Source organism: Zootoca vivipara, chromosome 15, assembly GCF_965207765.1.
Source record: "Zootoca vivipara chromosome 15, rZooViv2.hap1.1, whole genome shotgun sequence".
Taxonomy (NCBI): domain Eukaryota; kingdom Metazoa; phylum Chordata; class Lepidosauria; order Squamata; family Lacertidae; genus Zootoca; species Zootoca vivipara.
In genome coordinates, this window is record NC_142598.1 from 24851930 (window position 1) to 24876691 (window position 24762).

Consider the following 24762-nt stretch of genomic DNA (forward strand, 5'->3'; position numbering starts at 1 on the left):
CCTAACTTTATGGGATAACTATGATAAGAGGATCAAGGCTATCCCATGCATGAAAGCAGGATTAAACCAATAAACAAAACCCTTGCTACAATGGGCAGTTTGTTTGATATTTTACTGATAATGACAGTTTGCTGCTCCTTAAAATCTAATTTTTGAAAGTTTTGATAGAATCATGCATAAAACAAATCCTTGTTTTCATGAACAGCCTCTGTACCATTTGCACCACTATTCCCAAAATGGAATTGCGTCTGTATGCGCAGGAACTTCATCATGTATACATTGTGCATCTCTCAATCATAAGAAAAACAAGGTAACTGTTTAAATTCTGAAGAAGAATTTAAGGTTTGATTTAATTTACAATCGGTGGGGCAATATAAGGCTGTATAGCATTACGGGGTCAAGCTTATTGAAATCTATCAGCAGGCTATCAGAGTTCAGCTAAAAGGAGAATTCATGGCATCTTAGGCCCAGGTAAATAGTAGAAGGTAATTAGGGTTGCCAGACTCAATAGAGGACGGGACTTCTGTGCCCTTAATTGCCCTCATCTCTTTTGAGTCTGAAAACCTTAAAGAGAAACCAGCAAACCCTTTGTTTAATTTCCAAGCAAAGGGTCTGCTGGTTTCTCTTTAAGGTTTCCAGACTCAAAAGAGAGCAGGGCAATTAAAGGCACAGAAGTCCTGTCCTCTATTGAGTCTGGCAACCCTAAAGGTAATTATGGGCCTTGGTAGGCTCACTAATCCCTAATGATTCATCTTAATTAACTGTATATAAACACAAGGATTTATATTCAACCTCAAAGTGGTTAAGTCACACTATCTCCAATGGTGTTTAATCCTTAATGCAACCTTAATCGGTGGAGGGAGAATAACATTTTAATTATCTCACAATGCATTGTTAATGCATTGCTAGATATAGACACAGTTCTTGACTTTATAGTCACAAACTTGATTTTCAAAAGCAGCAGGTCTTAGGCTGATTCTCAGAGTAAAATTGCATCTCCCCCCCCCCCCCCGCTAAATCACAGTTAACTGAAAAAGAAGTAGGGAAATATCTAATTACCTGGCTTGGAAAATGGTCAGCCGGTAACTATGCCCTTGACAAACGTGTTATCAGTGCATTCTATCTGCTCAGCAATTCTTTTTCTCTCCACCGATACCTTCTCATGCTTCAGAAAGAGGAATAAACACACATCATATACAAGTTTCTGCTTTTGTGCATCCCTTGGGGAGCAGGAATCAAAACTTAAAACAAATTTAAGGACTTCCTTCCCCTTCTTCCTAGTTCCTTAACATAACATCCCTCCAACCGACCTGCTTCAAACAAGCACAATATACAATGAAGTCAGTCCTGAACCCCCCCCCCCCTTTTAACATTCCCTTTAACCACTTGGAGACCAGAACAAAGAGTAGTTCAAGCTATTTCTGCAATTGCTTCTGGATTAAATCCTGTCCTCTAGAAGAGAGAAACAGCTGCTCCAAGAATACAGCATTTACAATTCATTTTCAAATACAGGTGTTGTTGTTCCCCCCCCCCGAAAGGGGGCGGGGGTGGCATTATGGAATATAAACGTCTCATACTTGCCGGCTGCAGAACTCTTTAAATAAATAAATAAAAAAACACTAGCAGCTCCAGCAAACTAACCTTTCCACTTTACAAATCAGCTTCTTTACCAGCTCGGTCACCAAAATTCCTAGTGGTCGCACCAAGTTTGGAGGGGGGGGGGGGAGAGAAAGGAGAACCCTGAATTTCAGTGCAAGTGATTGCAGCTATCACACACTAGCAGACAGCTGAGAACAGCAGAGTTAACTAGCAGGAATGCAAAGGGCTGTGGAATTTCTTTTTTCTTTTTTTACTGACAGACCTAACTAATGGATCAGAGAAGCTACGCTGTTAAATTCTGAGCCTGCACGCACACCAGTCCGACTAGCGTCTCACCAAAAGACAGGTGAAAAGAGCTATGCTGCAGAGATTGAAAGGTACTGGGGTTCTACGAAGCTGGAGCAGTTTCTCCACCTAGTAATTTCACTCCCTTGTTATTTATGCTATTAATATTTCTATTTTTGTCACTAAAAAGCCTGAGCTATTTTCTGCTCTCACCTGCTCTCAAACAACTCTATCAATTCTCCCTTCCTGCCTTTTCACCCCAAATCTCCCTTCCTCAAATACTGACATGGTACTACCGCTCACTGTTCTTTCAAAGCCCACCTTCCTCTTCTGCATAGCCCCCAATTATTTACGCCCCACCTTTCCTTCGAGAAGCTCAAGGTAGCGGGCACTGTGCTCTTACTCCCACCTTCATCCTCACAACAACCCTGTGAGGTAGACTGATTAGGCATGAAGTGTGTGTGTGGCGGGTCCAAGGTCCCCCTCAGCTTAACCCACCTCACAGGGTTGCTGTGAAGATAGAATATACAATATTAACTCTCAGGATCCTTCGCACTAACCTCTGAAGCCTATGGAGAGTTGAGGTTTGAGCAAGGAAGTTTAGAGGGCGTTTGCAAGCTTTCTCAGTGGTGTTGCCAATATACACAATTTCACTTAAATGTACAGTGCCTTGGAACATAACCCCCACATAAATGTTGCCTGTACCTCTGTTGAAGTACACAATTGGTTCCGGAAGTCTGTACTTAACCTGAAGCGTACTTAACCTAAAGCGAACTTTCCCATTGAAAGTAATGGAAAGTGGATTAATCCGTTCCAGACGGGTCCGCGGAGTACTCAAACTGAAGCGTTCATAAACTGAAGCGAATTTTCCCATTGGAAGTAATGGAAAGTGGATTAATCTGTTCCAGACAGGTCTGCGGAGTACTTAACCTAAAGCGTACTTAACCTGAAGCAAACTTTCCCATTGAAAGTAATGGAAAGTGGATTAATTCGTTCCAAACGGGTCCACGAAGTACTCAAACTGAAATAGCGTACTTAAACCGAGGTATGACTGTATCCAAAAACTACAGCTAAGTCTAACTGATGGTACATGTTTTCCTTCTCTCTTCCATCCCTCCTTCCTCTATGTTTCTTCAACATAAAACATTAGAATGTCACATTTCTAATTCGGAAGCAACAGAAGAAACCTTGAGGCAGTCCATTTTTTAAAAAAAGAAATAATTATTTTGTGTTTATCTTGCATTGTAAAATATCATGCATGTAGCCAGTACTTTATAAACAAATATATGAAACATATGCATAACCCCCCCCCGCCGCCGCCGCCGCCGCCGCCTTCAAAGCTTAACTGGATGCAAGGCAGGAAGAGATTCAGCAGTCACCTTCAACCACTTCAGACCTGGGACTCACCTTTAACTCAAATGTGCATTGGGGTACCCATATTTTAATGGTTCACCAAATATACACGTGGGGTGGTAGTGCCACTGCTGTAAACCACCTTAGGTCAAGTTGTGACCCTGTAGCGAGTCTTGACCCACAAACTGGAGACCAGTGAAATAGAGGCAAGCCATCATTCTAACTCTGAATAAGGCAGGTTCTTCTATCTGCCTTCCTACCCTGCAACACGTGCTGTACACCCAGCCTACGTCAAAAGTTGTCACTTCGTTCAGTGTAATGGCCATTTTATTTAAGCGTGTGCATGAAAAAGTTGCCCCTTTCATCTGAGCTAGGACGCAAGACAATAACCAGCGATAAATTGGGTTTCGGTTTGTCACCTCCTACACCACTTTCACATCCTGCTCATGTGCATACACATGTTCATATCCTCTGCTCCTAGGTGCCTATAGCACCATGTAAGTACATGTACATACACACACAGAAGAGAGAGAGAGAGAGAGAGAGAGAGAGAGAGAGAGAGAGAGAGAGAGAGAGAGAGAGAGAGTCCCACCTCCTAATACACATACATCCGCTTCAGAGTACCAGCTGCTGGAGCCAAAGAACAGGAGAGGGGTTGTTGATTTCATGCCCTGCTTGTCAGTTTCCCAAAGTCAGATTGCCTTGCAGCTGTCACGGAGGCTGCTAGGCTAGATGGATCCTGGTTTGATCCGGTGGGACTCTTATTGCATTCTCAATAGATAGGAAACATGTGCAGAACAATGGAATTGCCCTAAGGTGAAACAGTCTTGCTCTGAGGCTCAGAAGAGATACTGAATAATTGCATACTTCTTCTTCTTGTTGTTGTTGTTGTTGTTGTTGTTGTTGTTTAAAAAACTATCCCTCTTTAAACCATGTAGGTCTCAAAGCTGTTAAAAAAACCAAGATATACAACTGTTGTACTAGCCACAGCTTGCACAGAAGACAATCCAAGTAGACTCTTTAATCCTATGTTAATTAAAGAGAAGAGGGTACAAAATATCCTGGGTCTGTACTGGTGGTGAGAAAAGGCCCCCAGTTCCCCTTTTTTTAATACCCCTAAGTGGCTTCTAAACGCTACAGACATCATTCATTCCCCTGCCCCTCCCTCTTTCATTTCTGGGATGGCAACCATAGGAGAAGATTTGGATCACTTTGCTGAGGTGTGTGTGTGTGTGTGTCTGTATCTTTATCTTATCTAAATAGAAAAAAATTCCTTCAGCAGCACCTTAAAGACCAACTAAGTTTTTATTTTGGTATGAGCTTTCGTGTGCATGCACACTTCTTCAGATACTGAATCCTATAAAAAGCTGGCTCAGATCCATTCAATAAGCCAAAACTAGTGATGGCTAAACCTCCTGCATGAGCTGCTCTGTCACTTCAAATGCTAGCTAGGAAACTCCAAGGCAAAGTAAAACAAAAAAACAGAAACACAAGAGTGGAAATATCCTTCCAGAAATAGCAGGGTTTTTTCTCTCTCTCTCTCCTTAGCTTCAATCTATTTTGTTGGATGCTGCACTTTATTTGGAAGTGAGATCACATAGTAACCAAACTATGTTTAAAAGAGAGTTCCCCTTTTCAAAAACAACCTCACCCTTTAGGGGAAACTCAGCCAAGATCCTACATAAAACATGCATGCTAACTGATTTCAGAGCAGCCAAGGCCTCTCTCTCTCCCAGCCATGACTCTCCCACCTTGCGATCAAAAGAACACTGCTTCCCCCCCACCCCCACCACAATGTCACAGCAAGTACACTGAAGCCATGCAGAGTTTGGGCGCAGACTTACTGAACGCAGCCAAGGTCAGCAGCTGATAGGTCAGGCGAAGAGAAACACCCAGACACAAAGGAGCCCATAGGGACTCCTTAGCCCACAAGCTACTAATCAGTCTTTTTAATTTCAAAGCCATGTGACTCACTTTCACAGAGCGGCTTCGCCTCTCAAGCCCCCCTCTCCCTGAAACTCAGCCCCTAACAGCTGAACCGCATGGAGAAAAAAGGTTGGTCCCCTTCTGCTCATTCATTTAAAGGATTGGATAACATTACTGCCACGCATCATCCCCCTGTCGATCAGCTGATCTCTAACCAACATTTAGAGCCTGGCTCTGCTTTGCACCACAGCCGTCAGCTTCATAAACGACCACACACACACACAAACGCTTAGGCAATTGGCCTCTGACCTAAAATCTACCTGGCATGTTCAAAGAAAAATATACAAAGGGATAGCATCTCCCTTCTGACAGATTCATCAGTGTTCAGACAGAAAATCTGTTTCCTGTCGAGCTCTGGTCCTCTTGCTCATTTCTTGGCTTTCAAAGGACCAGCTGATTTCTCCAACCTGGTCCTCTGTACATCCACTAGCTACCAGCCATGCTTAGCAACCTGTTTGATGCTTCAAGTCCATGTTAAAGTTGAAAAATATTTCTAAACGGATGGAGTCAAACGTCACAATTTGCATTTCCTGGCATCTCCAGGCAAGGCTGGGAGAACGGCCAGAAAGGACATACGATTCTTGTATAAGGAAACTTCCTATGTTACCTAGATCAAATACACGAAGGACACTCAAGGACAGCAGAAATGGGCCAATGAAGAGGGCACTATCAGTACTGAATTTACTAAATATGTAGTAGTTTCGTGGCCTGGTGCAGGCTTCGAGTTCTATGTCTGGCCCCTCTCCGAACCTATAAACACACACAAAATATAAGAAGATGTCTTCAAGGAGAAGATGTGCTATCTTCTGCATTGCTTCTGTTGGAGAACTTGGAAGCAATGAAGCAACTCGGGAAAACAATTACCTGCTGGCCATTACTGGTCAGTTGGCAGCAGCTAGCCAAAGTCTGTTCCCACACAAGCAGCCTTCAGTCTCCACTAAGCCACCAAGCTCACTAGGCAGCCTTGGGCAAATCATTCCCAGCCTATTTTACCATCTAGGACTGTGGTAATGCTGGAATGGGGTAGCCCTATGTATGCTGCCCTAAGGTCCCTGGAAGAAAGGCAGAAAATGAAATTGATCAGCTAAGCCTAAGTAGGAAACCCTTTTTATGTAGACTAGGGTTGTCTTTTCTCAGGGTTCGGGTCTTATATGTGGGGCCAAGGGTGGGGGTGGAGAGAATCAAACCTTGTTATGATTCAGCTAATGGCAAGCTGAATACCAAAAACAGTGGCACAGTGTGATGTAGTGGTTAAGAGTGGTAATCTGGTGAACCGGGTTTGCGTCCCCGCTCCTCCACATGCAGCTGCTGGGTGACCTTGGGCTAGTCACACTTCTCTGAAGTCTCTCAGCCCCACTCACCTCACAGAGTGTTTGTTGTGGGCGAGGAAGGGAAAGGAGAATGTTAGCCGCTTTGAGACTCCTTCAGGTAGTGATAAAGCAGGATATCAAATCCAAACTCTTCTTCTTCTTCAGAGGGGTTATATGTTACCAGGAGGAGAGGGGTCTAGCAGCCGCTGTGAGCTGATCCGTGCCATTTGTAGGAATAGGAGGGATATTGTGGAGGAGATCCCATTGCAACTAGAACAGAATAAAGGTGGGAAAGAGAGTTCACCTGGCCCAAGATCACAGGGGCCAGGTTGTGAGCAGAAGGAAGGGTGCATCAAGCAGACCCTGCCTTGATGTTGCCTGGGTTTTGCTCTGCAGCTGTTCCTACTATTCCCTAAAAGAATGGAAGGCGGGTAGGAACACACACGAGCTTGGAGGCCCAGTCACAGAGTGCAGCAACTGGAGCATATTTCTGAAGGACGCCATGATGCTCAAACAGCTGGGCCTCTGAGCTCATGCATGCAACTGACTGACTGACCGACTGACTTGTTTTTTTCCTCAGGAAATGCAATGGCCCCTTGTGAGGAGATAGAGAGGCAGGGAGGCAGACACAGCTCATTCATGTGCCTGCCTGCGTCCCAAACCGCTTCTCTCGTTCTTCTTTCCTGAGGAGAATGAGAGAAACTGGGAAGAAGCAGGTGGGTTGGAGTTAGCGGTAGTAAGAACATTACTCCACCACTTCGTACTGGTTACAGGTGTGGAAGCCCTGATAAACTGTGGTCAACGGGAGCCAGCCATTCGCACCGTAACAGGACAGGCCACAAAGACATAAACCTTTATCGGATTACTGGCTTCCATGGAGAGCATTGAGATATTGTGACTAAAGTTCAGAGAGGGGCTCCCTCTGACTGAGGCCATTTTCTTCATATATTTTTTTAGGACAACTCTCCTGGCTGAAGGGGGCTTGAAATCCTTGAAATTTACCCGAGATAAATTCGCATATATCTGAGGACTTAAACGTGTGAGGAACGGTATATCGTTACACAAAAGTAGCAAGGCACCAAAAAGGGAAGTGGTCTCTTTTCTCACACAGCCTGCCCCTACCATGACCAAAACAGAGAACTCAAGATGGGGCTAAGTGGATGTGGTGTGGCTTGATTTCCAGTAGCTGAAATAATTGAGGCAGGGAACAGGAAGAGTCGCCAATGGCAACCGTCGAGTCCTGAGGGAGGAGGGAATGCTACCGTCCTAAGGGCAAAAAATTGCCAAGGATCCCTGACTCTGTGCAACCTAACCCTCACTGTCAGAGATCCTTCAGGGAAGCGCAATAAAACTTCGTGTATGGGGCAAACTGTTTCTGCTGGAAGTCTTCATAGTAAAAAGCCCTCCCCACAACACCAACCTGCCCATGATACTGGTGGGTATTTTGTATGCGAGTGTACATGAATGGTAGAAGTCTAGAGCCAAAGTATGCGCTGGCTACTTCAAAGCAAGTCTGTGACATTCAGCCCCCACCATCGCTCACTGCTTCCTAGTCCACACTGGGGGCCCCACCATAAGATGGCCAGGTCTGTGGTAAAATTCCAATATTCGGGTCGATAAATTCTCCTCAAAGGAAACCTATCGCTACCCCAATCTCCAGTTCCTCCCCTTGCCCGTCCACTTCCTTCAAGAAAGCACAACTTCTCCTACCTCTAACCCCTTATGTGTAATTCTGCCTCAGTCCCACTTTCCCCTTGGTTCTGCTGTTCTTCATGTCTCCACTCAAAAAATAATAATTTCCTCAGACTTATGCTTTTTCAGGCCACAGCCTACTTTGTTCCACTTCCTCCTTCTACCCCAGGCACCCCCAAACTTCGGCCCTCCAGATGTTTTGGACTACAATTCCCATCATCCCTGACAACTGGTCCTGTTAGCTAGGGATCGTGGGAGTTGTAGGCCAAAACATCTGGAGGGCCACAGTTTGGGGATGCCTGCTCTACCCTGTCCCTCAGCAGTCTCCATAGCATTTCACATTCTCTTTCCCCATGGTATTGCCCCTCTTCATCTCAAGTGCCTCGCAGATGTTGTTGCTCCTTTCACATTCAACCGTTCTGGAATTATTATTATTATAACGTATATTGTATTGGAGTTTTCTAACATGGCAAACAGCAAACCAAAAACACTTCAAATAAAAGCTAGAAGGGCAAGTAGCACAAGAACAGAAGCTCAAAAGGGGGATTAAGCACATCAATTCAATCACAATCAAGAAAACAAGACCTCTATTATTAGGGAGACCACATTCTACAGAGTTCTGGAGATATTAAACCTTGCCTTTCCCTTTTTCGTTTGATCATACAGTATTTAATAAAGATATTGGGGTTGTTGTTGTTGTTTTCAAAACACCCACACAAAGAGATTTGCATTTAAATACTAGTCCGGTAACCATAGGTCAGGCATCCCCAAACTTCGACCCTCCAGATGTTTTGAACTACAATCCCCATCATCCCGGACCACTGATCCTGTTAGCTAGGGATCATGGGAGTTGTAGGCCAAAACATCTGGAGGGCCGCAGTTTGGGGATGCCTGCCATAGGTGATCAGGAATTTCAAGTTGGCAAGTGAGGATCCCTCCTCTGCACCTAACATGGAAACCAAATGGGCTGCTACTAAAGGAGGAAATGTCCTCAAACCTCATTCTCCACTGATCCCTTCATCTCTCAGTCCATTGCTTACTCTGCACCTTCCTTTCAAATTCTTGCTCTTAAGTCTCCCTTAGGGTCATAAGCCACCCCATGTGAGGTTTTGATCTCTGTGAATCCAACAAACTTCCTGTTCCGCTGCATAAACTGGATTGCAAACTGCTTTAAGTAGCTGCACATTGAGCTTAGCTGTCACACCTACTCAGCCACAAGCACAATGCAAAATAAAAATAAATACGTCAAGTCAGTTCCTAGGTTCAGTGTCTTTGTCACACTCTAGTGTGAGCAAGAACAGAACGGAAGGTGGGTTTGCACAGGCCACGGGGAAAAAAGCTCAGTTTCCAGCAGGCCCCACTCAGCACTAAGAGCTGCAATCTGTTATGTATTCTGTCTCTCTTCAACCTTGTTGCAGCCCATTTCATCTCCCATGCAAGTCAGTTGATCCCCAACCTGCACTGAGTATATAAATGGGGTTGCTAAGATGTTGTTGACCGTATCATTTGGAGACTGAGCTACCTTTGAACCAAGAAGCTGCAAAAACATGCTGTTCTGAACTCCTCACAGCAGCTCAAAGGGGACACCTATTGGCTGCTCAGCATTCTTCCAGGTTTCCTTTTTAAAAATCTTTTGCTTCTACTGACAGCATGACTTGTCCTAATGAATCAGCATAGGTTGCCACATCGAGCAGTTGTTAAAACTCCATTGTCTTGAAGGCTGCTATTCTCCTTTGCCTGTTCTCTGAGCCCTAGTAGAAATAGGAGTTCTTGGGAAAGTCCAGAAATAAACGATAAATTGCAAGAACTCAGGCCAAAAGAAGATGGATTTCAAATAAATCTTCACAAGGTTTTATTGATGTGATGCGGAGTTTAAATGGGAATCACTCCCAATGTTGAAGGCAAATAAAGGTAAATTCCAGTAAAAATCAGGACAAGGCCCTGTTTCGACTATTCTTCGTCAGCAAGGATTCACAGGTCAAAGTGTACCAAATATGTTTGCCTATTTGGTACACTTTGCCTATTTGGTACAACATATTTGGTACACGTTGACCTGTGAATCCTTGCTGACGAAGAATAGTCGAAACAGGGCCTTGTCCTGATTTTTACTGGAATTTACCTTTATTTGCCTTCAACATTGGGAGTGATTCCCATTTAAACTCCGCATCACATCAATAAAACCTTGTGAAGATTTATTTGAAATCCATCTTCTTTTGGCCTGAGTTCTCGCAATTTATCGTTTTGTTCTCTGAGCCCTAACATGTTATAATTCTTTTTCTCTCTCCACGTTACAGCACCCATGTGGGAGGCTGCTTGAAAAGCTTCTCAATTCAGAACTCGAATGCAGCTGCACTAAACACACATGGAGAATGGACAGGAAGAAGTGTCTAGCAGGCGTCACAAAGTTGTTTGCCAGTCAAGGCACTGCTATTTAAGGGCGATTTTATTTCAGCCTCTGCTTGCAAAAGGTCTTTTAACCTATTCCTCGATTTCTCTTGTGGTCTCAAGGACTTCTTGAAAATGCATCATGGTCTGCAGATCACATCCCTTTGGCTTGTTATGAAGCTTACTGGACTTTGTTTTAAACTGGGATCCCAGGTTCAAATGGAAGGAAAGAGCAGGCAATCACAGCATGATATTGCTGAAGCTCATCCACAGAGCACTGCCAAAACATGGCTTTATGTGGAAATTCAGCCAATATAGGAGACGATGACTAATAGATTTCTAAAAGGTACACATTACAAGTGCATCAAACTGCAAAATCCTAATGAAGGGCTTCTAGTGCATTAAAGGCTTTTGAGTTTGGTTAGTGGGCATAGTATAAATAGCACAAATAAATAAAAAATATAAATAAACAAAAAGAAATCTCCAGCTAGCAACTGACAACACAGCCAAGCTTAAAAGCACATTCAAGTAGGGGGACATGTGAGATATATTTAGCTTATGTTCCAATTTCCAAGTAAATCTGGCTTGCAAACTTCCCCTGGGAAGCTTAGTTCAGCCCTAGCTTTCATTCTGTTACAACATGCAGAACCGGGAAGCTGTACTGTATTGCCAGCACTCAAGATGCTTAAGCTAAAAGCTTTCATTCTCCCCACCCCCACCCCACCCCACCCCCCGGTACTTTTTATTAAGAGATAGGACTGAGTGCCCCATGCCTTGAAGCTGTACATCAAAGCGCAGACCTATCTGTTAACTTATTTTCTTCCACCACACAGGCTTAGTAAGAGAAAGTAAAATGAAATCCAAAAGCCTTTGTTGATAAGACAGTCCAACAGCAAACAGAAAATGCGGAGTTAAGCTTCTTATGATGGCTCATTCAGCATTTGCTTACACTTCTAGCCTTGGTGGTTCCAAGGCAGATCTTCGAATTTCCTTAAATGAGCTGAAGGCTTATTCTCATAATGAATAAGATTAACAGACTGTCCATGGCAATGGCAACACATGCCCACCCAGATATCTGAGTCAGCAGGCATGCCTTCCATTGTACCAATAATACAGCTGACACAATGGCTAGAGGTTGCCTATCAACTCATTTGCACCAAAGGTTTGTTTACAGAGCACCATCACAGTGCACTGAACTTTATAAGGTAACATAAGCAGGGCAGACAGACAGAGAGGTCCCTGCCTAGAGAAGCTTACAATCTAAATTCTAGCTGTCGGCCAGACAGAGAAGGGGAACAAGGGGTAACTGTGAGCAAATGCTATTTACAGTTTTAAATGAAAAAATGAAAAAATTCCTAGTGCTTGCATTATATCTGGCCCTTTGATAGAGTATGTGGCACAGCGTTCCTGTGCCAGTACCGCTGCACACCGCTAGGATAGGGAAGGTCATAAGTCTGGACATTTCCCAAAATCTCCATGCTTATGGGAAACTGGCAAGTCATGGAGAGATTAATCCACTTCTTTTAAAATTCTGCCACAGGTAGAAGGGATTCACTGAAACTGGGACCAAGGCTTATCCCGTCTACTTCGTATACCAGGCAAAATAGGTTCTTGCTAATAGCACATATGGTATTATAAACAGAATTTGTTGTGTTTTAAGTTCCAAGCGGTTGACTGAACATGCTGCATGCCCATCCAGCTATTAAAAAGAGCCAATGCCTCCAAGATTTGGTCCTACTGTTAGCTTAACCAAGAACACTGTGCAGATAAAGAGAGGCTCAAAAACCTCGCCCACAGAGGGTGCATGTAAACATGCCTCCATCATTGAGCGGCCTAGCCTTCAGAAAAGAGATCACCCAGCGGAACTGTATGGCTCTGGGCACGAAGCACACACAGCCGCTCAGAGGTCTCTGCAACATGGAGACTCTTCTCACACCAAGGTCCATTTTACTAGCAACTAATTAAACACACACACACACACACACACACACACACACACTTTTTTGTGATACGCCACTCAGCTAATACTTTCTTCTACCCGTGAGGATTAAAAAGCTCATTATCAGTGCAAAAGCAACAGCAAATGTAATACGAAAGCCATTTCTTAGTTACCTTTCTAAATGACAAGCTTCTGTAATGTCCGTCTCCTTCACATCTCCTAGTCCATTGGCAATCCCATCACTGTGGCCTTTCCTGGTTGCCCCATCAGGAGTCCTTTCTAAAAATTGAGCGTCTTCTTTGATACGCTGCTGGATCATGGGAGTGAGCGGCGTTTCGAAGCTGAAGTAGCTATCCGGCTCAGAATATAAAGTTTCCAGCGACTCGGCGCTATAATATAAAGAGGCATTGTCCAGAATGCTTTCAAACTGGGAGCTGTACACATCTGTTGAGACTTCGGAGTGCGGTTGCCCAAGGACATCTTCCACTCTTCCACTGATGGCTTCTTCATCATCCTCTTCCTCCTCCTCCTCCTCCATGAGCCTAGGATTCAAAACCAAAGACAGCCTCTTCAGTTTCTGCTTTAAGGTTTTCATGTGGGCACACTCAGATCCTCTGCGGATGTTTCATGCACGCACATACATGCATAACTAGCCTTTCCTTTTGATCACCAGGTACCAATGTTTACACGTCTGGTTTCAATTGTGTTAATGGAGAACAGACACCCTTGTCTTTCCCTCTGCCTCCCTCCACCCCCCACCCGGTCCCTGTACTCGAGTAGAAACAAAAGTGGCTTGCACATTATGAAGAAAGAACATCAGCTCATTGTGTTCATAGAAAAGACACATTTTGTGTCCCTACTCTAGATTAGCTTTCGGAGATACTGAAGCTTCTGGGTCTGTTTCTCCAAACATCGCAGCCAAGTCACAGAACAAAAGGACAGACAATGTCTATTCAGAGACTTGAAGGTGGCATAATAACACAGCCTTCATTTCCCTAGACATTTCTCCCCATCTGTGTAATAACTTCCATGGGGAGATAAGTGTGACCCCCTGTTTATTTGTTTTTAGAAGAATCCTAAACCTTTCTAAAACAAACAAAAAAACAAGGACTACATTTTAATAAATGGGTTTAATGTTTGCTATTATTCTAATATTGCTCACGGCTGTTTGTTATTTTACAATTTTAATATGTTGTAACATTATCGTAAGCTGAGAGCGCAGGAGAAGGGGGTTTCTATTAATCATAAGTGTTAGATGCTATTATGATATAAGAATCTCTATTGGAATTTATGGGAAATCTTTGGTAATAAAATTTTGGCTAAAGGGAGAAATAGAAGATTGAAGGATGGGAAATAAATTTTTGATTGGGATTAATTGATTAATTATTGATGGAATATAGTTGATTTTTTTATAATAGAATAATTGAAAGATAATGATAAAAGGTATCAGATAGAATTAAGATATAAGATGGAAACTGCTTAAATGGAATTCTAAAATGGACCCAGTGAGAGGGGAATCGAGGAAGTCAACAATGTTAAGTAAAATGTAACAAATGATGTTTTTCTTTTTTATGTTTTCTTTTGTTTTCTTTTTCTTCTTATTATTTTTTGTTTGTTTGTGTCTGTGTGTGTTTGCTTTTGCAATGTTGTTTTTGTATTTTGGAAAACGAATAAAAATTATTTGGGGGAAAAACATTATCGTAAGCTGAACACCCTAAAAGAGCAGGATTCTTTTTAAACATAAAAAAATCTATATAATAAAATAATTAACCCGCAGGCTTTGCTGTGAAGGATAGCTCAGTTGGTAGATCATCAGACTCTTAATGTCAGGGACATGGGTTCGAGTAAAAGATTCCTGCATTACAAGGGGTTCGACTAAATGACCCTCATGGTCCCTTCCAGCTCTATGATTCTGTGATTTTGAAGCTCTATATAACCTATGGATGGAGACAAGAGTGGGAGGGGTGTGAATACCACAGGCAATGATGCCTCTAGCATGCGGAGTTTGTGCAAAGTGCTGCAATGGTTTGTTTGCATGAGAGTTCAAAAGTTCTACCGTATTGGCCTGAATATAAGCCTCACCTTTTTTTCCATAATTCTGACTGTGAAAAGTTAAAGTGCAGCTTATATTCACGACCTTACGGCATACAGCCAGGAGTGCAGAGCAAACAGTGCCAGGAGCGTGGCAAAGCGGGCACCCAGCCCATGTGTAGTCCCCCGTCCTCTTCCCCAAGGCCAAGAAGGGAGTATGCAACCAGGAGCAGCAAGGAGTGGAGCGGCTTATATTTGGGTATGTTTTTCTCCCCCTCCAATTTTGAAGGTGCAGCTTATATTTGGGTGCAGCTTATATTCGGGCCAATACGGTATTTAGGAAGAGATGAACAAATGGGAAGCAAGAGACTATTGCGCTTGCTGATATCTCTCTCCATCTGCTATGTATTTTGGAAATTTTTTTTGTTTGTTCATCACGCATTCAGACACTTTTTAAGAAATTTTACAAGTTGGTTCCTGAGATCAAGAAGCAGATTTCTAGCTAAGTTTGGATACAACTGGATGCCGTTTTGAATCAAGTGGCTTTGGGAACCTTCCAAAACTGCATTGATTTTAAGCACCAATTTGAAAACTGCACTGAATTCCTGAGCAGTGCTGGGTTCAACAAGGCAGCTAGTATCAAAATAACTGTCACGTTCAAAGTCACTCTGAAAGCGGCAAAGATTATAACTGATGCTCTATGTAACGCCAGGCCAGCTTCCTTCTAACCCAGTCCTCGTATTGTTCCATTAAGAGGAGAGAGAAATCCCATTTGATGAAAACCATAAATATCTGTTAGAAAACCAAGCAATTTGGTCAAATGACTATGGCTCGGGATGGGGTGGGGTAGCAGAATAATAAGACTATTTAGATAATCCTTCAAAATCTGCTTTTGGCACTGGGTTTTGCTTTTGAAACCCATAATCTACTAGCTTTCAGGGCCTTAATATCACTGACTAAAACTGCACTAGGCCCAAACACAGGGGCATAGAACTCCTGGTCTTATAGAGACGAACTCCACATGACATTAGGCACATAATTCCATTTGCTTGGGATGTATATCTGGAAGGGGGGGGGCTGTTCCAGATTGAAACCTTAGCATGGGAAGCAGCGGGGCTTTGACCCTTTCCATCCCGCCTGATCGGAACTGGTCTCCTGCACCTGTCATTTGTATTGTCAAAAAAGGTCCCATTGGTTTCACTGACTAATGAATGCCATATGCAGTTTGAGCTGTAAGAATGGTAAAAACAGCAGGAGCAGGACAGAGGGGGATATATATTTTTTCCTCTCCTCTACTATGAACAGCCCCCCCCCCACTCTTCCTTCACAATGTTTACTAATGGTTAAGGATTGCATGGTTTAAGTAGGTTAAAGGTTTCTATGCAAACCAGTGTTCTTTTTTAGCTATGATGCAAATCCTGGTTAAGAGGGGACCTAACTGTGGCCAACATGGATGCTAGCGTAACATTTTACCACACTTCAGACCAGCAGGAGAAGAGAAGGAGGGGGGGATTCGTTGTCTTCATGTAACTGAGTCAGGGTCATACTGTCTGCACCAGCCCAGGGATCAGCAAACTTTTTCAGCAGGGGGCCGGTACTGTTAATAATTCGGCCGTCCCGGGGGCCAGTTGTTAGACTGGTCCCACAGGCCAAATATGTGATTGCTCTCACAAACGTGATGAACAACACACAAGTCAGTAAATAAGGCTCAACTGCTTTATTTACATATAAACAAACTGGGAGCTCTACATCATGGCTCCCTCTCTCTGGCATAACAGCCAGTAAAGAGAAAGAACAAAGGAACAACAGTCCCACGTAAACATCCTGTCTACGTCACTTCCACTCTGTGGGAATGAAAACACATACAGTCATATGATACACAATAACCCTATGACTGCAGACGGGGAATGAATCCTAACACTGTCCCTCAGACCTTGTGGGGGGCCAGACTATATTTTGGGGAAAAAATATATGAACAAATTCCCATGCCCCACAAATAACCCAGAGGTGCATTTTAAATAAAAGGACACATTTTACTCATATAAAAACACCAGGCAGGCCCCACAAATACCCAGAGATGCATTTTAAATAAAAGGAAACATTCTACTCATGTAAAAACATGCTGATTCCCGGACCGTTCACATGCCGGATTTAGAAGGCAATTGGGCCAGATCCATTTGCCTACCCATGCAATAAGGCGTTCTAGTGACTCTTTATATAAATTTTGTCCTTTCACGAGTAAGTCTACTGGAATAAATTTAATTTTAAGAACTACTTTTGTGGGGAATTGCATCTGGCCCAGATGACCCCCTTTTCAGATAAAGGACTATCCACACTCCGTTGAGAGGCATGGAGCCAACCAAATAATATTTGATATAGCAGCTGCCATTTGATCCAGGAGGTTAGTTGTTCAAACAGTTTAAACTAAACTTCATTATAACAATGGGATGTCAGCTCCGCCCAAGGAATGATGGATAAAGCAGGTTCTCTCCATAGGAGAGAGCATGGGTTGCGGCAGGGCTAACAAGACGACCCAGGGCTTTGGGGCGGGTCTGTTTGGATGATCTTTGGCTTTGATTGGAGGTTTGATAGTTGCCGGGGGTTTTTGCTTGTTGCAATTTGTTGATTGACAGCCCTTGCTATGTTTAAACCGAAGGAGCAGTTTGTGCTATCTCTTTGCTGCTCGCTTCGAATCTCCCGCCCACCCTCCGCTTTCTTTAGGCCCCTTTGCTTTGACCTTGCAGTGCCTGTCTAGGGGTCGCCTGTATTCAGGGGCCTGGTAGGAATTTTGCCACTTGGCTGATTGGCTGTTGTCAGGTGGTTTTGCCTACCATGCTGCAATTAGTCACAACTTGTAAGGTTGCGGTTAGTCATTGGTTCAAATAAATTGGTCGAGGGGTACGGATTTTGGCTGGGCCTGACCCTCATGTGATTGCTGCTGCCATATAGAAGTATTCCGTTAAAGGAATCCCGGGCTTCACATGTTTGTCTGTTTATCCCCGCTAGGGGTCAGGACCACACATGAGCCTCGGGGAGCATCTGGGGAGAGGACAAGAAGAAGGGCTTGTGCCCCCTGCCCCGTCCTCTCTCAGGGGGTGCTTACTTACTGACTCCCCTACTGGGCTAGAGGGAGTCAGATCTGTCCCAGGCGGGAGACAGTTGGCTGGGAACCAATGACTAAGCAACCACTCACATTTTGATTGTATTTTAATAAAAAAAGTTGTGGCCAAATTTTAATGCCAAAAAACCTTAACAAAAAATTATGGTGTCTGTGTGAGTTATTGGGGGGGGGGGTCCTCTTGGTGCCTCGGCACGCAACAGCAAAAATCGGCGGGGGGGGGGAGATATAATGTCTTACAAGGACAGGAAGAAACACCACGGACAGAATAATTGCTACCCACAGGAAAGAACAATGATATAGTTTTGAGTCCCTCACTTGAGGTTTTATCAATCATTTAATGTGTCAACACATATAGAAGTTATTACCATTGCTGTTGTTGTATAAGGCATTATTACTATGACCGGAATGTAATTGAAACTAATAAGATTTTGGAACGCAGAAATAAAGAAAATTAGAAAGCTATCAAATCTAGCCACTTTAATTAAATTATGTAATTTAGTATTTGAATGATTGGTATTAATAATTGCATTATAAATCGGCATTGTTATAATGAGGCTATTATTGGAATGTGATTGAAAGCTAATAAAAAAAAGTTCTACAAAAAATAATAATAAAATAAAATGAACTTGATTATATTCTGCTTCTAACGGCTGGTAACACATATTACTCATTCCTCCATCATGTTTATACAGTTAATTGCTTGCTTACCATAAAGATGAAGACAGAATGCAAGCTACGAATAAAGAAGAGGCCTTCTGCTATCATAGTTTACAGCGTTAGAGGAAACTTGAAACCAGTGTGCAAGCTGGAGGAGCAAACTGGTTTTGCCTCTGGACTAGGAGCGGCTAAAGTGAGCTGTTCGAAAAAAGCGAAATAGGTTCATAGAAGGTAAGGTAAATGTAAAGGGACCCCTGACCATTAGGTCCAGTCGTTGACCGACTCTGGGGTTGCGTGCTCATCTCGCATTATTGGCCGAGGGAGCCAGCGTACAGCTTCCAGGTCATGTGGCCAGCATGACAAAGCCGCTTCTGGCGAACCAGAGCAGCACAAGGAAACACCGTTTACCTTCCCGCTGTAGCGGTTCCTATTTATCTACTTGCATTTTGATGTGCTTTCGAACTGCTAGGTTGGCAGGAGCTGGGACCAAGCAATGGGAGCTCACCCCGTCACAGGGATTCGAACCGCTGACCTTCTGATCAGCAAGCCCTAGGCTCAGTGGTTTAGCCCACAGCGCCACCTGGGTCCCTTTCATAGAAGGAGAACCCCCTAATGTGCATGTGAAATAAAGGTACAACAGAGATTTGCCCTCCTCCTCTCAACTCATAGCAAGCCTGGGACAGAGGAAGTCCAGGAATGTAGTGGTGATGGGAGCTACAGCAAGAGGATCTGGGAGGTGCCAGCGTTGCAGGGGATCGCCTCGTTCAGTGCTCATCAAGCCTGCATGTCCAGTTGTCAGAGTACAACTCCTGCTCCCTTAGCCAATCATCAAGCTGAAGCGGAGCAGTCACCCTATTTCACAGCACGCAAATTGACACAAGCAGCTGAATGAGTGGCTCACGCAATAAAACCCTGGTAAACCAGAGCAGACTTGGAGGGCTATTGGGGGATGCCCTTCTCACAGCTACCTGAGATGATGGTACACGGTGACTCGTGAAGGGCGTTCTCAATAGCGGCACCCTAAATCTCAAACGCTGCCCCTCTCTGGGCTGAGCAGCACCAAAACGGATGGAGCTGTGATGCTCTGCAGCCAAACATTTTGACTCCAGTGGTGCCTTTTATTTGGCAAGTGCAGTTGTTTTGTGAATGTAAAATCAGACAATAGACTAAGCTGCATTTAAATGAAATATTGTTTCATGGTATCATTTTTGATGTTGTTTGCCTCTCTGCCTTTCTTTAAATAGTTTATGTGCAGAATTTATTTGGAATATGATTTGTGTTATATTGTGTAACAGAGTGAGCAGAAGAAAGGGATGGATGGATGTAAATTTGAGTATGATTGAATATGAAGTTGGTGTTTATGATCATTTTTATGTTTATATTTAAGTTTGAAATTCTTTTTTTTTGTTTTCCTTTTCTTTCTGTTTTTTTTTGTATTTTGCAATGCTATATTATGTAATGTTTTAAAATCTGAAATTGAAAATAAAGATCTTTTTTAAAACTTAAAAGAAAAGAAAAGAAAGGTGAGGTATAAACGATTTAAATAATGTAATAGCACTCAGTTCCTATCCAAAGCTCTGTGCATGGTAGGGGAGATTCCACACGTGCAACGGGACTCATTCAAACTCCTCTTGGCATATTTACACACCAGGTGGCAAGGAGAAACAATCAATGCTGTCAAAATGCCAGCCAAGTGGTCTCTGCCAACTACAGATGTGTCTCGGGACAAAGATGCTGAGAGGTGTCTCAGTTTCACCTATTACCCTTCCCACACATTCAGCAGTGGCTATTCCAACACTTCATCTACTCATAACCCAGCTTCTCCACCCCTCAGTCTGCACTTAGACCCTACTTCCCCTTCTGCTGGACGTAAAACCAAGGTGATGGGGGGGGTCGTTCCTGCAAAACTCTCATTCTCATTCATAGCTTGCCTGCAGTCAGGAAGCCAGGCTGAACATTCTGACCAGCTTTGAAATAACCTGAATAATCAAAAGGGAGTGACGCCATGTGCAGTCATTTAGCATTTCAAAAAGCAGCTTGGGACTGGCCTTGAACCAGAATTTGTTTGCTGCTTGCTTGTAGAGCACGGGTGTCAAACACAAGGCCCGGGGGCCTAATCCGGCCCGCCAGACCTCGTCATGTGGCCCGCGTAGCCGCTGCCGACAGTAACCGCTGACAGTAGTTCTGGAGCCTGCGATTGGCCGAGGGTCAAAACCGGGGGCGGGCCTGCAGGCGGAGGCTGGGGCGCTGGAGCCGCACTGACGGCCTTGGCCAGGGAATTTCAATTTTGAATGAGGCTGAGGGAGGCGGTGGCACAGCGGCCAGATAAGATAAGATAAGATATCTTTATTGTCATTGTCCCCTTGCGGGAACAACGAAATTACTCGGTTGCTACATCCACTCAGATAAAGCATTCCGCATAATCCAAAATTACAAAAAGCTAATTAAAAACAGTAAATATACTACAAAATAACAAGTAAAATAAGATGACTTCAAAGACGGGGAAGTGAGATGCAGGAGGAGGAGGAGGAAGCCCGCCGAGGAGGTAGGAAAGCCCTACAGGCGCCGCCGGCAAAGTTGGTGCCAGGACGGAGCAGCGTTGCATTTTTTTTTTTGGGCGGGCTTTGCTGTTGTCTCCGAGAGCGAGTGAGGCGGCACTGGGGAGCCGCCGCCCGCCGCTTCCCTTCCTCTCCTCAGCTGCATCCGGGAGGTGGGCGAGCGAGCGGGCGAAAGGGACGCGGAGTGAGCCTGAGGGCGAAGCGCAACAGCCGCTCTCTTGATGGAGCCGGGTTTCTCTTCCCTCTTCCCCCGTTTTCTCCTCATAGACACTCAGGAGGGTGCCTGGCTTTTGCTCTGCCCCCCACCCCGAGCCGCCCTTTGGCTTCTCAGTTCCGGTGGAGCTGCGGCCGGGAGGGAGGAGGCGACGATGGCACGGGTTCCTGCTCTTCCCGCTCTGCCGCCACCTCCTCTCAGCCCCTCGTGATGTAGGGCTCCAGATGGAGTCACCTCGCGGTTTGAGTAGGTGGGAGGGGAAATTTTTTTGGGGGGGGGAGGTTTTCAAGCCTCCTCTGCCTGCAGTCCCGGTAGGGAGAGGCGGCGGCGAAGACGACAACAGCGCGGGTGGGGGGAAGAGCAGCTCTGAGGCGAAGATGCACGTCCGCTGGGGCTGCCGCCGCCTTCCTCCTCGGGAAACCCGCTGCCCTCCCTCAGCGCGAGGGGAAGGGACTCTGGCGATGAGGAGGGAGGATGTAAAAGCAAAGCAGGGAGTTGGCGCTGCACCGCATGTTCCTGCCCCTCTCCAAAGCATGGGGTGGGTTGCAGCGTGTGGCATCCTGCCTAGCGGGGTTTGGGTGTGCGCAGGGCGGGAGAGGGAAGCCCTCTTTCCATCTGCAGGTTTTTAATCCCAGCAGTGGCTTTCTCCTTCCTGCCGAAGGTTTAGTTGAGCGCCCCCCCCCGGAAGCCATCGATCCCCACCTTTTGTTCAAATTTCCCTCGTTTACATCCTCTCCCACACACACGCCACGACGCAGGAATGTGATCCGCGTGGGGGCGGGAATGACCTTACATTATTACAAAAAACAGTAATAATTGAATGCAGTGACAATAATTTATGATAATAAAGAGTGGACACATAGTCTTACAGACACAACCGGCCCTTTGAGGGTGGCCAAACTGCTGATGCGGCCCCCGATGAATTTGAGTTTGACACCCCTGTTGTAGAGTTTTCCTGTTGCTATGATAGAAGCATCCAAAGAAATGAAAGGCAGTGGGGGGGGGGTGCAGAGTTTCACAGCCAAAGCGTTCAGGAAAAAAATATCTGCAAGATCTGTTAACCATTTTTTAAAAAAATATGCACAAACCATTCTATTGACAGAGAGACATGCTGTTGTTTTGGGGCAGTTGTTTGTAAAAGGTTGGGTTAAATAATGAACATTCAGGTATTGGAATAAGGGGAGAGAACTTCAGGCTGTTCCCATTGCTAAACACACAGCTTGAAGATTAACTACCATATGTGGTTGTAACTGAAAATAAATAATGGGCAAAAATATTCGTTTGTATGGCAGCAGCTCGCCATAATGCTCAAGTCTTCTCCTAACTAGTTACCATAGCTTCAGGAATGCTTCAGCCAAAGCAAGCCTCTTCTATAGAGAAACTTAGTTCAGGGTTCCATGGCCACTGAAAGTTTCTTTGGCAAACACCTGAGACTTAGCTGTAGCACAAAAACTGTGAACCTGTCTCCCTCTAGAGACTCAGCAAGCTGCACCCACTGAACCATTCTGGGCAGCTTGATAAACAGTTCTTAATTCTCCTAAGCCTACAGCCCTTAGCCACTGAAGAAACAGAGATTTCCTGGTCGCCCAGTTATTGTGTGCTTTGGTGTTATTTGTTTTAGTTATTTATTCAACAGTATTTATATGCCGCTTGATTGCAAAACAAAACAAAAATTAAGCAGTTTACAAAAATTAAAATTAAATTAAAATACTCAGTTAAAAACAAGTATTTAAAAGCATCCAAAGGATGATTAAAGCAAACAGCAGCAAAAAAAGAGGTAAGACCAGTGCTGTTTTTCCTAGAAAAAGAGGTGTTGGGACTCACCACGAACACCTCCCTTGTTCTCTTATAATAGCAATGGCTCCCACCTGAGAGGTGCTGGGACTGAGCGCCATCAAATTGTGGCTGAAAAAAGCCCTGGATAAAATGCATGTAAGTTCTACATGTCTGAATAGGGTTGCCTGAATAAAAAATGTTTTAAGACCAAACTGTTTGAGAAAACTACTTAAGATAAGGTTTCCTGGTGGTTAAATACTGTTGATTATATTGCCGCAGGGGGACGGGGTGTTATGGGTGTTTTGTATCATTCTCTGCCTTATGCACAACAGTATACACTATTTGTACTGATCAATACAATCCTTGTGTTGAACAACAGGATACCATCCCAAGAACATTATGAAGCCAATACAGTCATACCTTGGGTCCCGAATGCCTTGTGACTTGAACGGTTTGGCTCTTGAACGGCGCAAACCCGAGGTGAGTGTTCTGGTTTGTGAACGTTCTTTGGAAGCCAGATGTCCAACGCGGCTTCCGCGGCTTCCGATTGAGTGCAGGAAGCTCCTGCAGCCAATCGGAAGCCATGCCTTGGTTGTTGAACGTTTTCGGAAGTAGAGCAGACTTCCGGAACGGATCCGTTCAACAACCAAGATACGACTGTATCTAACATGTTGCCTAGTAGCACTCAAAAGTATGGACTGTGTTCCCTCCCAAATCTGTAGAGACAGAATGAGAGACTTTCTCTCTCATTCTCTCATTCTTTTTTCTTTTTACCTGTCCTTGTCCAACATAGATTTCCTCTCCAATGCCCAGTTCTTCTTTTCCTCTACTATGAAGACTTCATCCTCTCCACCTTTGGCCAGCGAAGTTAAAGGCCTGAAGTTTTCCCAGGATACATTCCAGGAGCGTTCCGGCAAACAGTCCAATTCTGATGAGACTGCAGGTGGAGTGTTGTGTTTTGAGAATCTTCTTTCTACACTATCCGTGTCAGAGAGTCCGGTTTCCTTCTGCTCCTCTGCTTTTTGGATCCAAAGGATTTCCACCCCTTGAAATTCCACGTGTTTGTTCACAGCCGCCTCTTTGGATATCCTCCTCTCGGGCGCTCTTTCTTCCTTGTCTGAATCAAACACAGAAAACTCCCGCTCAAAGTCTGCCCAGGCACCGCCAAGGACTCCTGAAGCACCCACCTTTCTGTCCTCTGGCTGGGCCAGAGCTTTATGACAACTGGTTTCACATATTTTGTGGGCCTCCTCAGTCCCACCGCCAGCAGTTCGTAAGGTCTCGGGCTGTATTTCCACAGTTAAGACCATAGAGTCTTCTTCCGCGATCCAATACAATTTTCTTTCCGCTGTTGCTTCAGATGGGAGAGGCATTTCTGGAGGTTTTTCTTGGCCTGCAAGAACCATCTCCCTGGCTGCCTCCTCAGCAACACTGCCAGCTTTCCTCTCTTTTTCCGAACCGAAAGCATCGTTTTCCCTGTCTAGTGCCTTTTCAGATTCTAAATCTTGGGAGGTTTCTATAGTCTCACTCGGCCTGCCAAACTGTTCCGACACTTCTTCCTCTTGGGGAGCCATTTGTAACCCCTCAGAGAAAAACTCTACCCCATCACTAGGTCTGCCGTTCTCAGAAGGCCGCTGGCCACATGGCTGCCCTTCAGAAACACACACTAGTTCGTCTTCGTGAACCACAGAGGGAATTTCCGAAGTTTTGGCACCTTCCTCCACAGCCCCATATTCCGGGAATTCGTTGTTGATGTTGTGTGGAAGGAGAGTGCTACTACCTCCATGGCTGCCTGCAAAAAAAATAAGCAAAATAACAAGGACTTAATTCCAGCACCGATATTTTGTCTGCATTCC

At 44.5% G+C, this 24762-nt stretch overlaps 1 protein-coding gene across 7 annotated transcripts in view; it reads right to left on the bottom strand.

The window, feature by feature from the left end:
* PSD3 (pleckstrin and Sec7 domain containing 3) overlaps positions 1 to 24762 on the bottom strand; it is a 151606-nt gene that overhangs the window by 103958 nt on the left and 22886 nt on the right. For 3 of the 7 annotated variants that reach the window (XM_035140671.3, XM_035140672.3, XM_088658981.1), the window contains 2 exons: positions 23681 to 24698; positions 12723 to 13091 (listed from right to left, as the gene is read on the bottom strand). In XM_035140671.3, the coding sequence (XP_034996562.3) occupies positions 12723 to 13091; positions 23681 to 24698 (1387 nt within the window). Of the gene's footprint in view, positions 1 to 1059; positions 1350 to 1641; positions 1764 to 5081; positions 5229 to 12722; positions 13092 to 23680; positions 24699 to 24762 lie in introns of those variants that run through there. The other 4 variants (XM_088658980.1, XM_060268941.2, XM_060268939.2 and 1 more) reach the window with 4 other exon arrangements.